Source organism: Entelurus aequoreus, linkage group LG27, assembly GCF_033978785.1.
Source record: "Entelurus aequoreus isolate RoL-2023_Sb linkage group LG27, RoL_Eaeq_v1.1, whole genome shotgun sequence".
NCBI classification, from domain to species: Eukaryota; Metazoa; Chordata; class Actinopteri; order Syngnathiformes; family Syngnathidae; genus Entelurus; species Entelurus aequoreus.
Genome location: NC_084757.1, coordinates 35,527,144 through 35,553,194, shown reverse-complemented (window position 1 = coordinate 35,553,194; position 26,051 = coordinate 35,527,144). Strand labels below are relative to the sequence as shown.

General features: G+C 44.0%; 1 protein-coding gene across 1 annotated transcript; it reads left to right on the top strand.

Moving 5' to 3' along the window:
* Positions 1-1,062: 1,062 nt before the first annotated feature.
* Positions 1,063-25,839, top strand: LOC133644382 (uncharacterized). The gene is made up of 18 exons (XM_062038802.1): positions 1,063-1,330; positions 1,416-1,578; positions 1,745-1,894; positions 1,969-2,129; positions 2,217-2,393; positions 3,318-3,459; positions 3,530-3,717; positions 3,801-3,942; positions 4,022-4,192; positions 9,063-9,865; positions 10,115-10,280; positions 12,577-12,729; positions 15,088-15,248; positions 22,014-22,187; positions 22,243-22,384; positions 22,473-22,657; positions 25,416-25,557; positions 25,621-25,839. Exons 1-18 carry the CDS (start codon positions 1,148-1,150, stop codon positions 25,794-25,796), a joined length of 3,579 nt encoding a protein of 1,192 aa, XP_061894786.1. The 5' UTR covers positions 1,063-1,147; the 3' UTR covers positions 25,797-25,839.
* The last annotated feature ends 212 nt before the right edge of the window (positions 25,840-26,051 follow it).

Genomic DNA, 26,051 nt, shown 5'->3' with positions numbered 1-26,051 from the left:
ACCGCAACTGCCTTCCATCTGCTCTTTGAACATCTTCATAAGTCAACCAACGCATGAGATAGCATGTTGTCATCTAGTCACACGTTCTCATTAAACATGTTTGCACATCTTCATAAGTCAACCTACGCATGAGATAGGATGTTGTCATCTAGTCACACGGCCTCATTAAACATGATGTTTGCACATCTTCATAAGTCAACCTACGCATGAGATAGGATGTTGTCATCTAGTCACACGGCTTCATTAAACATGATGTTTGCACATCTTCATAAGTCAACCTACGCATGAGATAGGATGTTGTCATCTAGTCACACGGCCTCATTAAACATGATGTTTGCACATCTTCATAAGTCAACCAACGCATGAGATGGCATGTTGTCATCTAGTCACACGTTCTCATTAAACATGATGTTTGCACATCTTCATAAGTCAACCATCGCGTGAGATAGCATGTTGTCATCTAGTCACACGTTCTCATTAAACATGATGTTTGCACATCTTCATAAGTCAACCTACGCATGAGATAGGATGTTGTCATCTAGTCACACGGCCTCATTAAACATGATGTTTGCACATCTTCATAAGTCAACCAACGCGTGAGAGAGCATGTTGTCATCTAGTCACACGGCCTCATTAAACATGTTTGCACATCTTCATAAGTCAACCAAGGCATGTGTTAGCGTGTTGTCATCTAGTCACACGTTCACATTAAACATGATGGCGCTGACTTGACTTGAAAGTTTGTTTACTTTGGTCGATTGCCCAGGTTTTAAAAGTCATCCAGCATGTCTGGACTCTGGGAAAAGACCAGTTGAGCAATGACCCAACATGTAAATAAGACCTTTTAGAAAACTGATGGTTTAGAAGGAGGCTTTTTTTCAGCTCTAGCATCTTGTGGTTAGATCAGAACTAAGATCTACTTTGGGGATGCAGTCTACTTCTCAAGTTGAAATGATTTCCTCCTCATACACACACCTTCTAGTGCTGCCGTGTGATAGCATTTCCAGATGCAAGACTTTAACCTCTGCTCTTGTTTATTCCAACACATTATGTAACAGGTTGATTACCTTCCAGGCGCCCCTCCTTCCTTTACCTCGGACTACGCGAGCCTCCGTCAGGTCGATCTTCACTCAGCAGAACTCTCGTCATGATTCTGCAGGCTCTTTTCGAATGCTTTGACCTGAGCAGCTTGCTGCTGTTTGCTTTTGTTGTGCTGCTGTTGACGGATGTGGTCCGAAACTGGAGACCCGGCAGTTTCCCGCCTGGACCCTGGGCCGTGCCTTTTCTGGGGAATGTCTTTACCCGAACCGACTACAAAACTATGGAGAATGTGAGACGAACGTCAGACAAATGGCCGACGACGTGTTGATCCCAAATCGTGGTTGAGCTGATCTCGCGGTTTTGTTGGTCCACAGCTTGCAAAGGAGTACGGCCCGGTGTTCAGCCTGAGGAAAGGCAGTGAGAGGATGGTGTTTGTTTGGGGTTACAAGATGGTCAAAGAAGCGCTCGTTACCCAGCTGGACAGCTTCGTAGATCGGCCCGTTGTCCAACTCTTCCATAAGTATTTCAAAGGCATGGGTGAGTTACGGAGCTTGACAATCATTTCCTTTACATGCATGATTTCTGACTCCTGTGACTGACTGGGGACCAGTCCAGGGCCAGGTGGGACAGGCTCCCCAGTGGCCTTGAACAGGAAAATGGAGTAACTTTGTGTCATATTGTTAAATGGTACCAAATGTGTCAGGCATCGTAATGAGCAATGGCTACCTGTGGAAGAACCAGAGGAAATTTGCCAACACTCACCTGCGAAACTTTGGCGGAGGCCACAGGTCCCTAGAAAACTACATTGAGGCGGAATGTCACTTCATTCGTGAGGCGTTCAAAGAGGAACAAGGCAGGTCAACTTCAGAGAGTTCCCTTGGGAATAGAAATGTACTGACGCATCGTTTCCGCATTCTGCCTTTCCAGGAAAGCCCTTCGACCCTATGTACATCATAACAAACGCTGTAAGTAACATCATCTCCTCCGTGCTCTTCGGACGCCGCTTTGAGTACAGCGACGGGACTTTTCGCAAGTTCCTAGAGTTGGATAACGAGGCGATTGCGCTCGCCACCGCCGAGGTTGTACAGGTCATGGCCGCCACCGCCTCAGTTTAGCACCACGGTCCGACTTAGCTGGCTTGCGGCGTCGACCTGAAACGTTTGTTCGGTCCGCAGCTTTGCGACGCCTTCCCCCGCCTGCTCAATTACCTGCCTGGCCCACACAAGAAGGTGCACGCCAACTACCGGGACATCATGCTCTTTCTGCAGAAGGAAGTGGAGAAGCACCGGGAAGAGTGGAACCCGGAAGAACCCCGGGATTATATTGACGTGTTCCTCGGCGAGATAGAGAAGGTGGGTTGCTGCCTTTTTTTTGCCCTGCAAACTTAGACTTGATTCCAGCTACAAGGGGTGCCCAAATTAGGCCTGCTTCGTCCTCCACATGGAGAGGAGCCAGATGAGGTGGTTCGGGCATCTGGTCAGGATGCCACCCGAACGCCTCCCTAGGGAGGTGTTTAGGTCACGTCCGACTGGTAGGAGGCCACGGGGAAGACCCAGGACACGTTGGGTAGACTATGTCTCCCGGCTGGCCTGGGAACACCTCGGGATCCCCCGGGAAGAGCTGGACGAAGTGGCTGGGGAGAGGGAAGTCTGGGCTTCCCTGCCTCGGCGACCCGACCTCGGATAAGCGGAAGAAGATGGATGGATGGATAGTCGTTTTCTTTTGACCATCTCCACTACCTTATATGTGGCTGCATGGGACTTGAAGGGGAACTGCACTTTTCTGGAAACTTCTAATTGTTGATCCTGAATGTAAGGAGGATGCTCTACAGTTTTCGAAGCTGTGTGCTAAACAGATGCAACTTAAGTCAAACACTAAGCATCAGGTAGCAGTGTTGCTAAGTGCTAAACAAGAAAATAATACATCCGTCAAGTACTGTACAATGTCTGCTCTCACCGGGATAGACTGATGGGATGTTTATATCTTCCTCTTTACATCAACAATTCGTCATCATCCTTACAGAAGTTCCAAAACGTTACTTAACAGCAACAACATGAAACGTATACAAAATCAAATCAAATCAACGAGTAAGAAGTAAGAGGAGTCCATGGGTTAGTCCCCCGCATGCGGGAGGTGCATGGCCCTGATACTAATACTAACAATGTTCTTCTCTTTCACAAAACAAATAGAATATTCCAGTAAAGTCCTTACAATCTCTAAAATCTTCTGCTGGTAACACTTTCCAAAACAAATCCTTTCTGTTGGAAACTTTGCAGAGGAAGGAAGACCCGCAGGCCGGCTTTAACATTGAATCCCTGGTGGTTAGCACTCTCGACATGGTGGAGGCCGGCACAGAAACCTCCGCCACAACCTTACGCTGGGCTCTAGTCTACATGCTGCACTACCCGGAGATACAGGGTGAGTCCACGTGTCGCTTCCACAGCCAGTTTGTGCAGAATCTTCCAGTTCTGACACCTGGCTCTCCCAGAGGAGGTCCAGGCGGAGATCGACAGAGTGATCGGACAGGCTCGCCAACCCACATTGGCCGACAGACCCAACATGCCCTACACCGAGGCCGTCATCCATGAAACTCTGAGGATGGGGGACATAATTCCTTTGGGGTTCCCCAAGATGGCCAGTCACGATGCTACACTGGGAGGATATGTCATCCCAAAGGTAAACACTAAGACAGCTGCTACAATGCTCTAATCCCACATCAAGGCCGAGACAACATCATATCCTCTGATTACCGCTTGCAGGGCACAGCCATCACCACCATCCTAACATCCGTGCTTTACGACAAGAGCGAGTGGGAGACCCCAGACAGGTTCAACCCTCAACACTTCTTGGGTTCAGAAGGCCAATTCCGCAGAAGAAATGCATTTCTACCATTCTCAGCAGGTTCCAAAACTCTCCACAAAGCCAGGACTTCTGGTTTCGGTGGAAAAGCTCATGCTGCCGTCCACGTTCTTGCTTCCAGGTAAGCGTTCGTGTTTGGGGGAGCAGCTGGCCAGGATGGAGCTGTTCCTTTTCTTCACGACTCTGATGCAACACTTCACCTTCACCGCCATTCCGGGGGAGATGCCGAACCTGGAGGGTGTGATGGGCTTCACGCACTCTCCCGGACAGTTCAGGCTTCTTGCGGTGCCTCGCTGATGCCCTCCACCCTCTTCCAGCTCCTCTCCTTTTGAGTGGCCGTCATTTAGAAGTCTGATCATGCAGGGTCATCTGACCTGGTCTTGTCTTGCCCAATAAAAGTGCTTTATAACTTACACTTGGCTTATTACACGGGCTGTCAAAAGTTAACGCGATAATAACGCGTTAACTATACGTTTTTAGCGGCGATCCTTTTTTTACGACACCCTTGGCCCGTTGTGGCATGGGGAGCTCGAAAATAGCGAGCAGAAGTGCACAAAGAAAAGCGGGACATTATGAAAATATCAGATCCAAAGTCATTCTCCCGACAGGAAAAGACCATTCTATCTCCAAATGCCGCCAGACGACATAATTGCCGCCTCAGAGAGGTAAAGCTTTACTTCCGTGGTTCGACACCACTACTACACTCCTATTTGCACTCCCCCTACACTCCTGCTACACTCCTATTTGCACTCCTGCTACACTCCTATTTGCACTCCCCCTACACTCCTGCTACACTCCTATTTGCACTCCTGCTACACTCCTATTTGCACTCCCCCTACAGTCCCCCTACACTCCTGTTACACTCCTACTTGGTAGAGCTTTACTTCCGTGATTAGATTACAGTTAAGGTGCAGTGCCAGCATAAAGTGTACTTTACTCTACTTGCACTCCTGCTACACTCCTACTACACTCTTACTTGCACTCCTACACTCCTACTACACTCTTACTTGCACTCCTGCTACACTCCTACTACACTCTTACTTGCACTCCTACACTCCTACTTGCACTCCTGCTACACTCTTACTTGCACTCCTGCTACACTCTTACTTGCACTCCTACTACACTCTTACTTGCACTCCTACACTCCTACTTGCACTCCTACTACACTCTTACTTGCACTCCTACACTCCTACTTGCACTCCTACTTGCACTCCTGCTACACTCTTACTTGCACTCCTACACTCCTACTTGCACTCCTACTTGCACTCCTGCTACACTCTTACTTGCACTCCTACACTCCTACTTGCACTCCTACTTGCACTCCTGCTACACTCTTACTTGCACTCCTGCTACACTACTACTTGCACTTCTACTTGAATTCCTGCTACACTCTTACTTGCACTCCTACTACACTCCTACTTGCACTTCTACTTACACTCCTGCTACACTCCTACTTGCACTTCTACTTACACTCCTGCTACACTCTTACTTGCACTCCTGCTACACTCCTACTTGCACTCCTGCTACACTCCTACTTGCACTCCTGCTACACTCCTACTTGCACTCCTGCTACACTCCTACTTGCACTCCTGCTACACTCTTACTTGCACTCCTGCTACACTACTACTACACTCCTACTACACTCTTACTACACTCCTACTTGCACTCATGCTACACTCCTGCTACACTCCTGCTTGCATTCCTGCTACTTCTGCTACACTCCTACTTGCACTCCTGCTACACTCCCGCTACACTCCTACTTGCACTCATGCTACACTCCTGCTACACTACTGCTACAGTCCTACTTGCACTCCTACTTGCACTCCTACTTGCACTCCTGCTACACTCCTACTTGCACTCCTACTTGCACTCCTGCTACACTACTACTTGCACTTCTACTTGAACTCCTGCTACACTCTTACTTGCACTCCTGCTACACTCCTACTTGCACTCCTACTTGCACTCCTACTTGCACTCCTGCTACACTACTACTTGCACTTCTACTTGAACTCCTGCTACACTCTTACTTGCACTCCTGCTACACTCCTACTTGCACTCCTACTTGCACTCCTGCTACACTCTTGCTTGCACTCCTGCTACACTCCTGCTACACTCTTACTACACTCCTACTTGCACTCCTGCTACACTCCTACTTGCACTCCTGCTACACTCCTGCTATACTCCTACTTGCACTCATGCTACACTCTTACTACACTCCTACTTGCACTCCTGCTACACTCCTACTTGCACTCATGCTACACTCCTGCTACACTCCTACTTGCACTCCTGCTACACTCTTACTTGCACTCATGCTACACTCCTGCTACACTCATGCTACACTCCTGCTACACTCATGCTACACTCCTGCTACACTCCTACTTGCACTCATGCTACACTCCTGCTACACTCCTGCTACACTACTACTTGCACTCCTGCTACACTCCTACTTGCACTCCTGCTACACTCCTACTTGCACTCCTGCTACACTCCTGCTACACTCCTGCTACACTCCTACTTGCACTCCTACTTGCACTCATGCTACACTCCTGCTACACTCCTACTTGCACTCCTGCTACACTATTACTACACTCCTGCTACACTCCTACTTGCACTCATGCTACACTCCTGCTACACTCCTGCTACACTCCTACTTGGTAGAGCTTTACTTCCGTGGTTAGATTACAGTGAAGGTGCAGTGCTAGCATAAAGTGTAGATTGCTACTGCGATTGTTTTAGCAAGATGAAATAAAAGCTCAGCAGAAATTAACGACGCTTGGCAGGAAGTCGAAAGGGGACTTTTTTGTATTGCAAAAGGTCAGGTGGGTCTTCAAAACATGTCAAGGAACCTTCTCAAACCAATCACACTTTACCAGCTTCAAAATAAAAGTGCTACGCTTTACATCCGATTTAACCACGTTGACAAAATAAAAAATGTCTTTATAGTCTTGCATTACGATCAAGTTTTGTCAAAGATGTTTTGTCACATAATCTGTGATATTTTCAGCTACATAAATGCGAGTACATCAGTTGAGGAATTTCTCTGGCTGGCTGAATTATTGTTTAAAGTCTTTGGTTCAAATTCCTCAGTTACAGAATGTCTACCAGGCTGAATATTACAATCTAGAAATGAATAGAGAAGGTTACAACATTGTCATGCAGGGATATGAATGCCATTAACGTGTACGAATAGAGAAGGTTACAACATTGTCATGCAGGGATATGAATACCATTAACGTGTATGAATAGAGAAGGTTACAACATTGTCATGCAGGGATATGAATGCCATTAACGTGTACAACATGTAAAGTGCAGAGTATTTATTCAGGTAGAAATATCACAGATTACGTTAACAAACGTCTTTGACAATCAAAGCATGATTTTAACAATCCACAGTTAGTTTTATTACTGTGTGAAACTACTATCTAAACATGGAAGTGTAGCATTTACCATCTACCACATTTATACAACACTTCTACTGCACTCCTACCACATTTATACTGCACTCCTACCACATTTATACAACACTTCTACTGCACTCCTACCACATTTATACTGCACTCCTACCACATTTATACAACACTTCTACTGCACTCCTAGTACATTTATACTGCACTCCTACTACATATATACAACACTTCTACTGCACTCATAGTACATTTATACAACACTTATACTGCACTCCTACTACATATATACAACACTTATACTGAACTCCTACTACATATATACAACACTTGTACTGCACTCCTACTACATATATACAACACTTGTACTGCACTCCTACTGCATATATACAACACTTCTACAGCACTCCTACCACATGTATACAACACTTCTACAGCACTCATAGTACATTTATACAACACTTATACTGCACTCCTACTACATATATACAACACTTCTACTGCACTCCTACCACATTTACACAACACTTCTACTGCACTCCTACTACATTTATACAACACTTCTGCTGCACTCTTACATTTATACAACACTTCTACTGCACTCCTACTACATTTATACAACACTTCTACAGCACTCCTACCACATGTATAAAACACTTCTACAGCACTCATAGTACATTTATACAACACTTATACTGCACTCCTACTACATATATACAACACTTCTACTGCACTCCTACTACATATATACAACACTTCTACAGCACTCCTACCACATGTATACGACACTTCTACTGCACTCCTACTACATATATACAACACTTCTACTGAACTCCTACCACATATATACAACACTTCTACTGCACTCCTACTACATTTATACAACACTTCTACTGCACTCCTACTACATTTATACAACACTTCTGCTGCACTCTTACATTTATACAACACTTCTACTGCACTCCTACTACATATATACAACACTTCTACTGCACTCCTACCACATGTATACAACACTTCTACTGCACTCCTACTACATTTATACAACACTTCTACTGCACTCCTACTACATTTATACAACACTTCTGCTGCACTCTTACATTTATACAACACGTCTACTGCACTCCTACTACATATATACAACACTTCTACTGCACTCCTACCACATGTATACAACACTTCTACTGCACTCCTACCACATTTATACAACACTTCTACTGCACTCCTACTACATTTATACAACACTTCTGCTGCACTCTTTCATTTATACAACACTTCTACTGCACTACTACCACATTTATACAACACTTCTGCTGCACTCTTACATTTATACAACACTTCTACTGCACTACTACCACATTTATACAACACTTCTGCTGCAGTCTTACATTTATACAACACTTCTACTGCACTACTACCACATTTACAGCACACTTCTACTGCACTCCTACTACATTCATACCACACTTCTACTGCACTCCTACTACATTCATACCACACTTCTACTGCACTCCTACTACATTTATACTGCACTCCTACCACATTTATACAACACTTCTACTGCACTCCTACCACATTTATACAACACTTCTACTTTACTACTATCACATTTATAGAACACTTTTACTTGCAACTCTACCACATTTATAGAACACTTCTACTGCACTCCTACTTGTGCTCCTCCTCCCACTCTCCTACTTGTGCTCTGCCGGGCACTTCTACTACACTCTTCCTACACTCCTACTTCTACTCCGACAGGCGCTTCTTCTACACTCCTACTTGCGCTCCTCCTACTCTCCTACTTGTGCTCCGACGTGCACTTCTACCACACTCCTCCTACACTCCTACTTCTACAGGTGCTTCTACTACACTCCTCCTACACTCCTACTTCTACTCCGACAGGCGCTTCTTCTACACTCCTACTTGCGCTCCTCCTACTCTCCTACTTGCGCTCCTCCTCCCACTCTCCTACTTGTGCTCTGCCGGGCACTTCTACTACACTCTTCCTACACTCCTACTTCTACTCCGACAGGCGCTTCTTCTACACTCCTACTTGCGCTCCTCCTACTCTCCTACTTGCGCTCCGACGTGCACTTCTACCACACTCCTCCTACACTCCTACTTCTACAGGTGCTTCTACTACACTCCTCCTACACTCCTACTTCTACTCCGACAGGCGCTTCTTCTACACTCCTACTTGTGCTCCTCCTACTCTCCTACTTGCGCTCCTCCTACTCTCCTACTTGTGCTCCTCCTACTCTCCTACTTGCGCTCCTCCTACTCTCCTACTTGTGCTCCTCCTACTCTCCTACTTGTGCTCCGCCGGGCACTTCTACTACACTCCCCCTACACTCCGGTTGCACTCCACCATGTGGGCATCTGCATTGTTCCTGGGATGTAACATGTGGGCGTTGCTGCTCTCAGGTTTGGCTCTTCTCCTGGCAGTCTTTTATTTCAAGCAAAAGGAGCGGTGTGACTTCCCACCAGGACCGCCGGCTCTACCCGTCTTTGGGAACGTCTTCCACGTGGCCATCAAGCAGCCTCACAGGTACCTGACACAGGTAAGCTGCAAGGAGGGATCTTCTCTCACAGGGAAGTGAAGTGTGTAGATGTTAGAGCGTCCATTTCAACTTCACCCTCAAGTCCGCTCTTCAGGTGAGAAGGTTTCTTCATCATCGCTGCAGAGTTTGGCTGACAATGCAATTATTCATCCTGTCACTCTCCAATTATCCTGGAATTTGCTGAGAGTGCACAGGGATTGTGTTAGCAGAGTCAGGCGCTAGACCTCAAGGCCGCATTGTTGTCTGCAGCTGGCCCAGAACTACGGCGACGTCTTCTGCCTGCGCCTGGGGAGCGAGCGCTGGGTGTTTGTGTGTGGCTGGAAGATGCTCAGAGAAGTCCTGGTCACGCAAGCCCACAACTTTGCTGACCGGCCCCGCAACCCCGTCTTAGCCAGGATGTACCCCCCCAGCACAGGTGAACACACGCACCCCGTCCAGTGGATCTGGTAGAGTTTTTGCCTCATTCGTGCTTGTGACTGAAGCACTAAGCAAGTCTAGCTGCAGTGTGCTTAAACAACCACCAGGCAGCGACTGTGAGCAGATAATACTGGATCATCTCTTTAGGACTTACCAGGTCTTCCCATCCAGGAAACACCATCTTACTTATTCTTCACTCACGCTCTGAGTGAGGCCAAAACTCATCTAGACCCACAATGTGGTCTATGTATGTGACCAAAAACTGAATGTGGTCTATGTGTATGATGAAAAACTGAATGGGGTCTATGTGTATGTGCCCATACCCAAAGACACCCAAACACACACAAACGCACCCATACACAAAGACACACACACACACACAAAGACAGGCAAATGCACCCATACACAAAGAAACACACACACAAAAAGACACGCACGCAAAGACACAAACAGAAAGACAAACAAACATACACGTGCACAAACACGCACACACACACACAAAGACATAACAATGCGCCCATACACAAGGACACACACCACTACACTAAGACATTTACAGGAAGTTGCGCATACACAAAGACACACAAACGCACCCATACACAAAGACACACACACACCCAAAGACACGCAAATGCACAGATACACAAAGAGACACACACAAAAAGACACACACACACAAAGACACACAAACGCACTCATACACAGACACACACACAAAAAGACACATACACAAAGACACACACACACACAAAGACACACAACACACCCATACACAGACACACACACAAAAAGACACACAAACACACAAAGACACACAACACACCCATACACAGACACACACACACAAAAAGACACCCATATACAAAGACACACAAACACACCCATACACTAAGACACACAAAAAACACTCATACACAAAGACACACACAAAAAATACACACATACACAAAGACACACAAACAAAAAGACACGCGTTCACAAAGACACAAAAACACAAAAAGACACAAACACACACAAAAATACACACAAACACAAAAAGACACACATTTACAAAGACACACAAACACGCATTCACAAAGACACACAAACACACAAAAAGACACTCATACACAAAGACGCACACACAAAAAGACACACATACACAAAGACACACAAACACACAAAAAGACACATTCACAAAGACACACAAACACAAAAAGACACACATACACAAAGACACACAAACACACAAAAAGATACTCATACACAAAGACACACACACAAAAAGACACACATACACAAAGACACACAAACACACAAAAAGACACACAAACACACAAAAAGACACACATTCACAAAGACACTCAAACACAAAAAGACACACACACACAAAGACACAAACACACCCATACACAGACACACACACAAAAAGACACACAAACACACAAAGACACACAAACACACCCATACACCAAGACACACAAAAAACACTCATACACAAAGACACAAACAAAAAATACACACATACACAAAGACACACAAACAAAAAGACACGCGTTCACAAAGACACAAAAACACAAAAAGACACAAACACACACAAAAATACACACATTCACAAAGACACACAAACACAAAAAGACACACATTTACAAAGACACACAAACACGCATTCACAAAGACACACAAACACACAAAAAGACACTCATACACAAAGACACACACACAAAAAGACACACAAACACACAAAGACACATTCACAAAGAAACACAAACACAAAAAGACACACATACACAAAGACACACAAACACACAAAAAAATACTCATACACAAAGACACACACACAAAAAGACACACACACACAAAGACACACAAAAACACAAAAAGACACACAAACACACAAAAAGACACACATTCACAAAGACACCCAAACACAAAAAGACACACATACACAAAGACACACAAACATACAAAAAGACACTCATATACAAAGACACACACACAAAAAGACACACATACACAAAGACACACAAACACACAAAAAGACACACGAACACACAAAAAGACACACATTCACAAAGACACACAAACACAAAAAGACACACATACACCAAGACACACAAACACAAAAAGACACGCATTCACAAAGACATACAAACACAAAAAGACGCACATACACAAAGACACACAAACGCACTCATACAGACACACACGTATACAAAGACACACGTACACAAAGACACACAAACACACCCATACACAAAGACACACACACACACACACACAAAGACACACAATGATAGTTCCCTCTCCCCCAGGGGGTCTCCTGGCCAGCAGTGGCGAGGTGTGGCGGAGTCAGCGTCACTTCGCCATGGCGACGCTGCGCAGGTTGGGCCTGAGTGACGGCAGCATCGAGAGCAACATCTGGCAGGAGAGTCAACATCTGCAGGAGGCCGTGGAGCAGCAGTCAGGTAGCAGCAAGACTTGTGTGGGTTGCCCAATCAAAAGAGACGTAGGTTCGAGTCCAGAAGAGGATGTAGGCCAGTAAAAGTTCAGACGTATCAAAGTGTCCACAAACACATTTCTGGGTCACATTGCAAGCAACCTGCAAGTGACCCATGCCACGCCCCCTCATGAATATGCAAATCATGTTGAAAGTAGCACTGGCCAATCAGGACTCAGTAGGAGGTTCCTGTTTCTCTCACAGGGTGGAACTACTGAAAAAGATAGTTTTTTGTAACCTGCCAGCCAGTTGCAGTGACTGACTCCATCCATCTTCTTCCGCTTATCCGAGGTCGGGTCGCGGGGGCAGCAGCCTAAGTAGGGAAACCCAGACTTCCCTCTCCCCAGCCACTTCGTCCAGCTCCTCCCGGGGGATCCCGAGGCGTTCCCAGGCCAGCCGGGAGACATAGTCTACCCAACGTGTCCTGGGTCTTCCCCGTGGCCTCCTACCGGTCGGACGTGCCCTAAACACCTCCCTAGGGCGGCGTTCGGGTGGCATCCTGAGCAGATGCCCGAACCACCTCATCTGGCTCCTCTCCATGTGGAGGAGCAGCGGCTTTACTTTGAGCTCCTCCCGGATGGCAGAGCTTCTCACCCTATCTCTAAGAGAGAGACCCGCCACCCGGCGGAGGAAGCTCATTTGGGCCGCTTGTACCCGTGATCTTGTCCTTTCGGTCTTAACCCAAAGCTCATGACCATAGGTGAGGATGGGAACGTAGATCGACCGGTAAATTGAGAGCTTTGCCTTCTGGCTCAGCTCCTTCTTTACCACAACGGATCGATACAGCGTCCGCATTACTGAAGACGCCGCACCGATCCGCCTGTCGATCTCACCATCCACTCTTCCCTCACTCGTGAACAAGACTCCGAGGTACTTGAACTCCTCCACTTGGGGCAAGATCTCCTCCCCAACCCGGAGATGGCACTCCACCCTTTTCCGGGCGAGAACCATGGACTCGGACTTGGAGGTGCTGATTCCCATCCCAGTCGCTTCACACTCGGCTGCGAACCGATCCAGTGAGAGCTGAAGATCCTGGCCAGATGAAGCCATGAGGACCACATCATCTGCAAAAAGCAGAGACCTAATCCTGCAGCCACCAAACCAGATACCCTCAACACCCTGACTGCGCCTAGAAATTCTGTCCATAAAAGTTATGAACAGAATCGGTGAGGATGGGAACGTAGATCGACCGGTAAATTGAGAGCTTTGCCTTCCGGCTCAGCTCCTTCTTCACTACAACGGATCGATACAGCGTCCGCATTACTGAAGACACCGCACCGATCCGTCTGTCGATCTCACGACCCACTCTTCCCTCACTCGTGAACAAGACTCCGAGGTGCTTGAACTCCTCCACTTGGGGAAAGATCACCTCCCCAACCCGGAGATGGCACTCCACTCTTTTCCGGGCGAGAACCATGGACTCTGACTTGGAGGTGCTGATTCCCATCCCAGTCGCTTCACACTCGGCTGCGAACCGATCCAGTGAGAGCTGAAGATCCTGGCCGGATGAAGCCATGAGGACCACATCATCTGCAAAAAGCAGAGACCTAATCCTGCAGCCACCAAACCAGATCCCCTCAACGCCCTGACTGCGCCTAGGAATTCTGTCCATAAAAGTTATGAACAGAATGGGTGACAAAGGGCAGCCTTGGCGGAGTCCAACCCTCACTGGAAACGGACTGACTGTCAGGTTCAAACACTGATGACATCTACTAAACAGACGAGAAGCAAGGAATCATGCAGAGACAGAGTTCAACTTGGCTCAATGAGGAGACACGTGTTTTGGGCTGTATTCTAGTTCCAGATCCAAACTACGTTCTAAAAGTCCAGCCCGCGTTATTTGTAATCTCGACAACTCCAGTTAGACACAATATATGATTATACAAAAATGCAAATGTGTTGACACTGGTGCTATCGCCCCGCCTCTGCTTTGTCTGCGTCCCGGTACCCGATGTTCGGCCTTGGCAGTCAGCAGGCCGAGTCTGGACACAAGACTGATAGAGACGGCTGGCAATCTTTTGGATTGCCAGCTTTGCACAGATAACTATAGCAACGGCCCTTAAACATATAGTTGTGTGATAATATATATACATGATTATTCTAACGCTGACTCAATTTATTATTATATCACAGGAGAGCTTCTTCTAACAACGGTATTTGTCACATCCTCCTCGGTCGGCGGTGTAGAAACGTGCGTACGTGAAGCGTGAAGTTGCCGTACGCACGTTTCCACGTCAAGTCTTGTCTCGACTCAAAAAAGAGCCTAGGCCAGGTTTCTGTGCGTTACCCCAGAACCCCGGGTCACCAAGCGTGTCTTTCCTCTCAGGTGAGCCGTTCGACCCTGCGAGCGTGTTGAACAGCGCCGCGGCCAACATCATCTGCCAGCTGGTGTTCGGCAAAAGGTTTGACTACCACGACCGCCACTTGCAGCAGCTACACCGCGGCCTGGCGGACATGATCTACCTGGAAGGTTCCGTGTGGGCTCGGGTGAGGCGCGAGAGCTGCTCGGTCTCATAACCGGGAGTGAGAGGATCTTTGGTTTGATCAAACTCAGCTAATTCGGATCCTTGTCTGATAGCAAAAAACATGATTTTTTGTATTGGGGGGGCGGGGGCGGGGGGGGCTGTTGTCTGTCTATGTTGTGTGTGCCCATTGAAGTGTTAGTTACGGCCCTGTACAAACACCAGACTCACATACCTGAGGGGAGGGGCTGTCACATGACTTCATGTAGTTACATGAGGCTGCCACTATTACACGATGACAGCAGTTTATGTAGGATTTGTTGGAAAACTTCATGCCGAACAATGTCTGATTGTGGGCAAACGCTTCGGACTATCGACTTTTCGTAAAAACCTTGAGTACCTCAAGGCTTTGAGGAACGTTCCGGTGTTCTCAGATTTCCGACAAGTGGAGAAATGGCTGCGTTAGAGCGAGTAGGAAAAGTAAGAATTTTTGTGTTTTTTCACGACATCTAACATTGGAGTCAATGAGAGATTTAGCTGACTTTCTTGGCTTTGAGGGCCATTTGAGCCCAAATGGGACGCATAAGCCCCATAAAAGTGACAGTTTCTGAAAGAGGACATGTGTGTCAACGTTTCCACCGAAACACATGACAGTGGCATAAAAGAAGTGGCCGTGAGGACAGGTTGTTCACCCAAGAAAAAGGAGATTTCCAGGGCTTCGACGCTCTGGTAAATTAGAGTGAAAGCCTCCCGCTTTAATGGAGGAAGGCCGATAGCGCTCGCCTCACTCCGATGGCTATCCAGCCAAAACCAAATATTGGACGTCCATTTTTTTTTAGCCAGGGTTAAAGTAGACAAGTGTGTGAACAAAATGAGACGTTAAGCACCGAGCTACGTGAAAGAATGGCTGAGCTACAAGAGGAGGAAATCTTGTCTTTTTGGAGCATTCTGCCGGAAATATCCACCATTATTATGACACAACTACTTACTAACAATAACACACTTTGTAAACAACAACACAAGCCTGACACAACTACTTACTAACAATAACACACTTTGTAAACAACAACACAAGCCTGACACAACCAATTACTAACAATAACACACTTTGTAAACAACAACACAAGCCTGACACAACTACTTACTAACAATAACACACTTTGTAAACAACACAAGCCTGACACAACTACTTACTAACAATAACACACTTTGTAAACAACAACACAAGCCTGACACAACTACTTAATAACAATAACACACTTTGTAAACAACAGCACAACTACTTACCAACAATAACACACTTTGTAAACAACACAAGCCTGACAACTACTTACCAACAATAACACACTTTGTAAACAACACAAGCCTGACACAACTACTTACCAACAATAACACACTTTGTAAACTACACAAGCCTGACAACTACTTACTAACAATAACACACTTTGTAAACAACACAAGCCTGAAACAACTACTTACTAACAAAAACACACTTGTAAACAACAACACAAGCCTGACACAACTACTTACTAACAATAACACACTTTGTAAACAACACAAGCCTGACACAACTACTTACTAACAATAACACACTTGTAAACAACAACACAAGCCTGACACAACTACTTACTAACAATAACACACTTTGTAAACAACACAAGCCTGACACAACTACTTACTAACAATAACACACTTTGTAAACAACACGAGCCTGACACAACTACTTACTAACAATAACGCACTATGTAAACAACAACACGAGCCTGACACAACTACTTACCAACAATAACACACTGTAAACAACAACACGAGCCTGACACAACTACTTACTAACAATAACACCCTTTGTAAACAACAACACAAGCCTGACACAACTACTTACTAACAATAACACACTATGTAAACAACAACACGAGCCTGACACAACTACTTACCAACAATAACACACTTTGTAAACAACACAAGCCTGACACAACCAATTACTAACAATAACACACTTTGTAAACAACAACACAAGCCTGACACAACTACTTACTAACAATAACACACTTTGTAAACAACACAAGCCTGACACAACTACTTACTAACAATAACACACTTTGTAAACAACAACACAAGCCTGACACAACTACTAAATAACAATAACACACTTTGTAAACAACAGCACAACTACTTACCAACAATAACACACTTTGTAAACAACACAAGCCTGACAACTACTTACCAACAATAACACACTTTGTAAACTACACAAGCCTGACAACTACTTACTAACAATAACACACTTTGTAAACAACACAAGCCTGAAACAACTACTTACTAACAATAACACACTTTGTAAACAACAACACAAGCCTGACACAACTACTTACTAACAATAACACACTTTGTAAACAACAACACAAGCCTGACACAACTACTTACTAACAATAACACACTTTGTAAACAACAACACAAGCCTGACACAACTACTTACTAACAATAACACACTTTGTAAACAACAACACAAGCCTGACACAACTACTTACTAACAATAACACACTTTGTAAACAACAACACAAGCCTGACACAACTACTTACCAACAATAACACACTTTGTAAACTACACAAGCCTGACAACTACTTACTAACAATAACACACTTTGTAAACAACACAAGCCTGAAACAACTACTTACTAACAATAACACACTTTGTAAACAACAACACAAGCCTGACACAACTACTTACTAACAATAACACACTTTGTAAACAACAACACATGCCTGAAACAACTACTTACCAACAATAACACACTTTGTAAACTACACAAGCCTGACAACTGCTTACTAACAATAACACACTTTGTAAACAACAACACAAGCCTGACACAACTACTTACTAACAATAACACACTTTGTAAACAACAACACATGCCTGACACAACTACTTAGTACTTACTAATAAAACAATTCGTAAATAACAACACAAGCCTGACACAACTACTTACTAACAATAACACACTCTGTAAACAACAACACAACCTGACACAACTACTTACTAACAATAACACACTTTGTAAACAACAACACGAGCCTGACACAACTACTTACTAACAATAACACACTTTGTAAACAACAACACAAGCCTGACACAACTACTTACTAACAATAACACACTTTGTAAACAACAACACAAGCCTGACACAACTACTTACTAACAATAACACACTTTGTAAACAACAACACAAGCCTGACACAACTACTTACCAACAATAACACACTTTGTAAACTACACAAGCCTGACAACTACTTACTAACAATAACACACTTTGTAAACAACACAAGCCTGAAACAACTACTTACTAACAATAACACACTTTGTAAACAACAACACAAGCCTGACACAACTACTTACTAACAATAACACACTTTGTAAACAACAACACATGCCTGAAACAACTACTTACCAACAATAACACACTTTGTAAACTACACAAGCCTGACAACTGCTTACTAACAATAACACACTTTGTAAACAACAACACAAGCCTGACACAACTACTTACTAACAATAACACACTTTGTAAACAACAACACATGCCTGACACAACTACTTAGTACTTACTAATAAAACAATTCGTAAATAACAACACAAGCCTGACACAACTACTTACTAACAATAACACACTCTGTAAACAACAACACAACCTGACACAACTACTTACTAACAATAACACACTTTGTAAACAACAACACGAGCCTGACACAACTACTTACTAACAATAACACACTTTGTAAACAACACATGCCTGACACAACTACTTACTACCAATAACACACTATGTAAACAACAACACAAGCCTGACACAACTACTTACTAACAATAACACACTTTGTAAACAACACATGCCTGACACAACTACTTACCAACAATAATACACTTTGTAAACAACAACACAACCTGACACAACTACTTACTAACAATAACACACTTTGTAAACAACAACACAAACTGACACAACTACTTACTAACAATAACACACTTTGTAAACAACAACACAACCTGACACAACTACTTACTAACAATAACACACTTTGTAAACAACAACACAACCTGACACAACTACTTACTAACAATAACACACTTTGTAAACAACACAAACCTGACACAACTACTTACTAACAATAACACACTTTGTAAACAACAACACAAGCCTGACACAACTACTTACTAACAATAACACCCTTTGTAAACAACAACACGAGCCTGACACAACTACTTAACAACAATAACACACTTTGTAAACAACACGAGCCTGACAACTGCTTACTAATAATAACACACTTTGTAAACAACAACACAAGCCTGACACAACTACTTACTAACAATAACACCCTTTGTAAACAACAACACAAGCCTGACAACTACTTACTAACGATAACACACTTTGTAAACAACAACACAAGCCTGACACAACTACTTACTAACAATAACACCCTTTGTAAACAACAACACAAGCCTGACACAACTACTTACTAACAATAACACACTATGTAAACAACAACACGAGCCTGACACAACTACTTACCAACAATAACACACTTTGTAAACAACACAAGCCTGACACAACTACTTACTAACAATAACACACTTTGTAAACAACAACACAAGCCTGACACAACTACTTAATAACAATAACACACTTTGTAAACAACAGCACAACTACTTACCAACAATAACACACTTTGTAAACAACACAAGCCTGACAACTACTTACTAACAATAACACACTTTGTAAACAACACAAGCCTGACAACTACTTACTAACAATAACACACTTTGTAAACAACACAAGCCTGACACAACTACTTACTAACAATAACACACTTTGTAAACAACAACACAAGCCTGACACAACTACTTACTAACAATAACACACTTTGTAAACAACAACACATGCCTGAAACAACTACTTACCAACAATAACACACTTTGTAAACTACACAAGCCTGACAACTGCTTACTAACAATAACACACTTTGTAAACAACAACACAAGCCTGACACAACTACTTACTAACAATAACACACTCTGTAAACAACACAAGCCTGACACAACTACTTACTAACAATAACACACTTTGTAAACAACACAAGCCTGACACAACTACTTAGTACTTACTAATAAAACAATTCGTAAATAACAACACAAGCCTGACACAACTACTTACTAACAATAACACACTTTGTAAACAACACGAGCCTGACACAACTACTTAGTACTTACTAATAAAACAATTCGTAAATAACAACACAAGCCTGACACAACTACTTACTAACAATAACACACTTTGTAAACAACAACACAAGCCCGACACAACTACTTACTAACAATAACACACTTTGTAAACAACAACACAAGCCTGACACAACTACTTACTAACAATAACACACTTTGTAAACAACAACACAAGCCTGACACAACTACTTACTAACAATAACACACTTTGTAAACAACACGAGCCTGACACAACTACTTACTAACAATAACACACTATGTAAACAACAACACAAGCCTGACACAACTACTTACTAACAATAAAACAATTCGTAAACAACAACACAAGCCTGACACAACTACTTATTAAGAATAACACTTTGTAAACAACAACACAAGCCTGACACAACTACTTACTAACAATAACACACTTTGTAAACAACAACACATGCCTGAAACAACTACTTACCAACAATAACACACTTTGTAAACTACACAAGCCTGACAACTGCTTACAAACAATAACACACTTTGTAAACAACAACACAAGCCTGACACAACTACTTACTAACAATAACACACTTTGTAAACAACAACACAAGCCTGACACAACTACTTACTAACAATAACACACTTTGTAAACAACAACACAAGCCTGACACAACTACTTACCAACAATAACACACTTTGTAAACTACACAAGCCTGACAACTACTTACTAACAATAACACACTTTGTAAACAACAACACAAGCCTGACACAACTACTTACTAACAATAACACACTTTGTAAACAACAGCACAACTACTTACCAACAATAACACACTTTGTAAACAACAACACAAGCCTGACAACTACTTACCAACAATAACACACTTTGTAAACAACACAAGCCTGACACAACTACTTACTAACAATAACACACTTTGTAAACAACACAAGCCTGAAACAACTACTTACTAACAATAACACACTTTGTAAACAACAACACAAGCCTGACACAACTACTTACTAACAATAACACACTTTGTAAACAACAACACAAAGGTTTGTCTTGAATATATCATGTTGTTACAAAATAACTGTACATCTTCTGACCTTTTAGTCAAATTAAACTAGTTCGAAAGATATACTCTAATTGTGCAATACAATATTAAAATATTACAGTATCGCGCCGCTAGTAGCTAGCTGGCAACTAGCACTGCTAATCGCTTGCTAGCTGAAATGCTAACATGAATATTTGAGGTATTTGACATTTGCAAGGTATTGTGGTATGGCGGCCATGACACTGCTATGTACAACCAGTTGGTATCTAAATATGTTTTTAGAAAACATATTTTTCATCATGTTGACCTTCTGTTGAAGACCTGTGATCTAATCAAAGTAGACATCGGGAAAACCCGTGCAGTACTTCTTCCCAGGAGTAGTAAACAAGGTGGTATTGCAGTATTCCCCAACCCTGACTGCAGTAAACACGTGACTAGAGTGTACAAGTACTTGGTAGAAGTTGTGACAACGCTGACGTCCGTGCAGCTGTACGATGCTTTCCCAGGACTGATGGAACATCTTCCAGGACCTCACAACAGGATGTTCGGAACCTTCCGAGCTCTGCAGGACTTCATCGCCTGCGAGATGGAGAAGCACAAGTTGGACTTGGACTGCGACAAGCCGGGAGACTACATGGACGCCTTCCTGCTGGAGACGCGAGTAAGAACCCCGCGTGGAAACACCCGCAGAAGCTGGGCTGACCCAACCTTTGCAGGACAAAGAGAACGCTCCACTGGGTTTTGATGAGGAAAATCTGGTCCTGTGCTGTCTGGACCTGTTTGTTGCGGGGACCGAGACCGTCTCCAAGACGCTGCAGTGGGGCCTCGTCTTCCTCATCAAGCACCCTGAGGTGCAGAGTGAGTGTCTGGTGGACATCCCATGTGAAGAGCTTTGCTCCTCATTGCTGGCTCGGAACCACTTCAAGGCGTCTTTTTTGTCCACAAGACAAAGTGCAGGAGGAGATAGAGCGAGTGCTCGGGACTCGCGGTCCTACGATGGCTGACAGAACCAACATGCCTTACACCAACGCAGTCATCCATGAGATCCAGAGGATGGCCAATGTTGTTCCTCTCAACGGACCAAGAGTGGCCACCAAAGACACTCAACTGGGGGGCTACACCATCCCCAAGGTACTTGAAGTTCTAGTAATTCAAAGTTCCTGTAGTCCAACATGCTGATAACACCAAATAATCTTAACTGGGGGCTACATCATCACCAAGGTACTTGGGAGTTCTAGTGATTCAAAGATCCTGTAGTCCAACATGCTGATAACACCAAAGAACCTTAACTGGGGGCTACATCATCCCCAAGGTACTTGGGAGTTCTAGTGATTCAAAGATCTTGTAGTCCAACATGCTGATAACACCAAATAATCTTAACTGGGGGCTACATCATCCCCAAGGTACTTGGGAGTTCTAGTGATTCAAAGATTTTGTAGTCCAACATGCTGATAAGACCTAAGAACCTTAACTGGGGGGCTACACCATTCCCAAGGTACTTGAGAGTTCTAGTGATTCAAAGATCTTGTAGTCCAACATGCTGATAACACCAAATAATCTTAACTGGGGGGGTTACATCATCCCCAAGGTACTTGGGAGTTCTAGTGATTCAAAGATCTTGTAGTCCAACATGCTGATAACACCAAATAATCTTAACTGGGGGCTACGTCATCCCTAAGGTACTTGGGAGTTCTAGTGATTCAAAGTTCCTGTAATCCAACATGCTGATAACACAAAAGACACTCAACTGGGGGGCTACATCATACCCAAGGTACTTGGGAGTTCAAGTGATTCAAAGATCTTGTAGTCCAACATGCTGATAACACCAAATAATCTTAACTGGGGGCTACATCATCCCCAAGGTACTTGGGAGTTCTAGTGATTCAAAGATTTTGTAGTCCAACATGCTGATAAGACCTAAGAACCTTAACTGGGGGGCTACACCATTCCCAAGGTACTTGGGAGTTCTAGTGATTCAAAGATCTTGTAGTCCAACATGCTGATAACACCAAATAATCTTAACTGGGGGGCTACATCATCCCCAAGGTACTTGGGAGTTCTAGTGATTCAAAGATTTTGTAGTCCAACATGCTGATAACACCAAATACACCCAACTGGGGGGCTACATCATCACAAGGTACTTGGGAGTTCTAGTGATTCAAAGATCTTGTAGTCCAACATGATGATAACACAAAAGACACTCAACTGGGGGGCTACACCATTCCCAAGGTACTTGGGAGTTCTAGTAATTCAAAGATCCTGTAGTCCAACATGCTGATAACACCAAATAATCTTAACTGGGGGCTACACCATCCCCAAGGTACTTGGGAGTTCTAGTAATTCAAAGTTCCTGTAGTCCAACATGCTGATAACACCAAATTATCTTAACTGGGGGAATACATCATCCCCAAGGTACTTGGGAGTTCTAGTGATTCAAAGATATTTTCGTCCAATATGCTGATAACACAAACAAACCTTAACTGGGGGGTTACATCATTCCCAAAGTACTTGGGAGTTCTAGTGATTCAAAGATCTTGTAGTCCAACATGCTGATAACACAAAAGACACTCAACTGGGGGGCTACACCATTCCCAAAGTACTTGGGAGTTCTAGTGATTCAAAGATATTGTAGTCCAACATGCTGATAACACAAAAGACACTCAACTGGGGGGCTACACCATTCCCAAAGTACTTGGGAGTTCTAGTGATTCAAAGATTGTGTAGTCCAACATGCTGATAACACCAAATAATCTTAACTGGGGGCTACATGAGCACCAAGGTACTTGGGAGTTCTAGTAATTCAAAGATCTTGTAGTCCAACATGCTGATAACACAAAAGACACTCAACTGGGGGGCTACACCATCCCCAAAGTACTTGGGAGTTCTAGTAATTCAAAGATCTTGTAGTCCAACATGCTGATAACACCAAATAATCTTAACTGGGGGCTACATCATCCCCAAGGTACTTGGGAGTTCTAGTGATTCAAAGATTTTGTAGTCCAACATGCTGATAACACCAAATACACCCAACTGGGGGGCTACATCATACCCAAGGTACTTGGGAGTTCTAGTGATTCAAAGATCGTGTAGTCCATCATCCCCAAGGTAGTGATTCAAAGATATTGTAGTCCAACATGCTGATAACACCAAAGAACCTTAACTGGGGGCTACACCATCCCCAAGGTACTTGGGAGTTCTAGTAATTCAAAGATCTTGTAGTCCAACATGCTGATAACACAAAAGACACTCAACTGGGGGGGCTACACCATTCCCAAGGTACTTGGGAGTTCTAGTGATTCAAAGATTTTGTAGTCCAACATGCTGATAACACAAAAGACACTCAACTGGGGGGCTACACCATTCCCAAGGTACTTGAGAGTTCTAGTGATTCAAAGATCTTGTAGTCCAACATGGTGATAAGACCTAAGAACCTTAACTGGGGGGCTACACCATTCCCAAGGTACTTGGGAGTTCTAGTGATTCAGAGATTTTGTAGTCCAACATGCTGATAAGACCTAAGAACCTTAACTGGGGGGCTACATCATCACAAGGTACTTGGGAGTTCTAGTGATTCAAAGTTCTTGCAGCAGTGTAAAGCTAGTGCAGGAACTGTACAAACAGAACAGGAAGTGTAAACCAAATAAGAGTATACAACAGGAAGTGAAGCCAAAAACAGAGTAAAAACTAAACAGATCGTAAGGTTGTACCTGTCAGGAGACGCTCCAGCTGTGGTTGTTGTGACTAATGTTGTTGTTGTTGTTGCCAGAACAACAAAGGAACAGCAAACATATTGCAGTGATGGAAGCTGCAACCTTTCCCAGACATGGAAGGGACAAGCGGTATAAAAATGGATGGATGGATGGGTTCTGTATTAAGTCTGTGTTTGCAGGGAAGTAACGTTCTGACCATCCTGACGTCGGTGCTCTTCGACCAGAACCAGTGGGAAACGCCTCAGGTCTTCAATCCAGGACACTTCCTGGACGCTGATGGCAGTTTTGTCAAGAAGAAGAACTTCATCCCTTTTTCTGCAGGTAAAGCGGATGTTGCCGGAAGGGAGAGCTCGAAGAAAGGTGATGTTGGTGTTTGTGTTGCAGGCAAGCGTGTTTGCATCGGAGAGAGTTTGGCCAAGATGGAAGTTTTCTTGTTTCTCACCAGTTTGCTGCAAAAGTTCACCTTCTGGACTTTGGCCGAGGAGCAGCTGAGCTACCAGGGTGTCGTCGGACTGACTCACTCTCCTCATCCTTTCAGGGTCTACGCCCACGCGCGCTAACTCCGCAGTCCGACTCAGAACTTCTTGCTCTTGAAGAATCATCCAGAACAATAAAAGGATCTTTGACAATCTTCTTATTTTCTGAAACTCTAGTACAGCACATATCGGCTCTGTCTGGCTCGCAACCATCAATCAATCAATCGAAATGTATTTATATAGCCCTTAATCACGAGTGTCTCAAAGGGCTGCACAAGCCACAACGACATCCTCGGCTCAGATCCCACATCAAGGCAAGAAAAACTCAACCCAATGGGC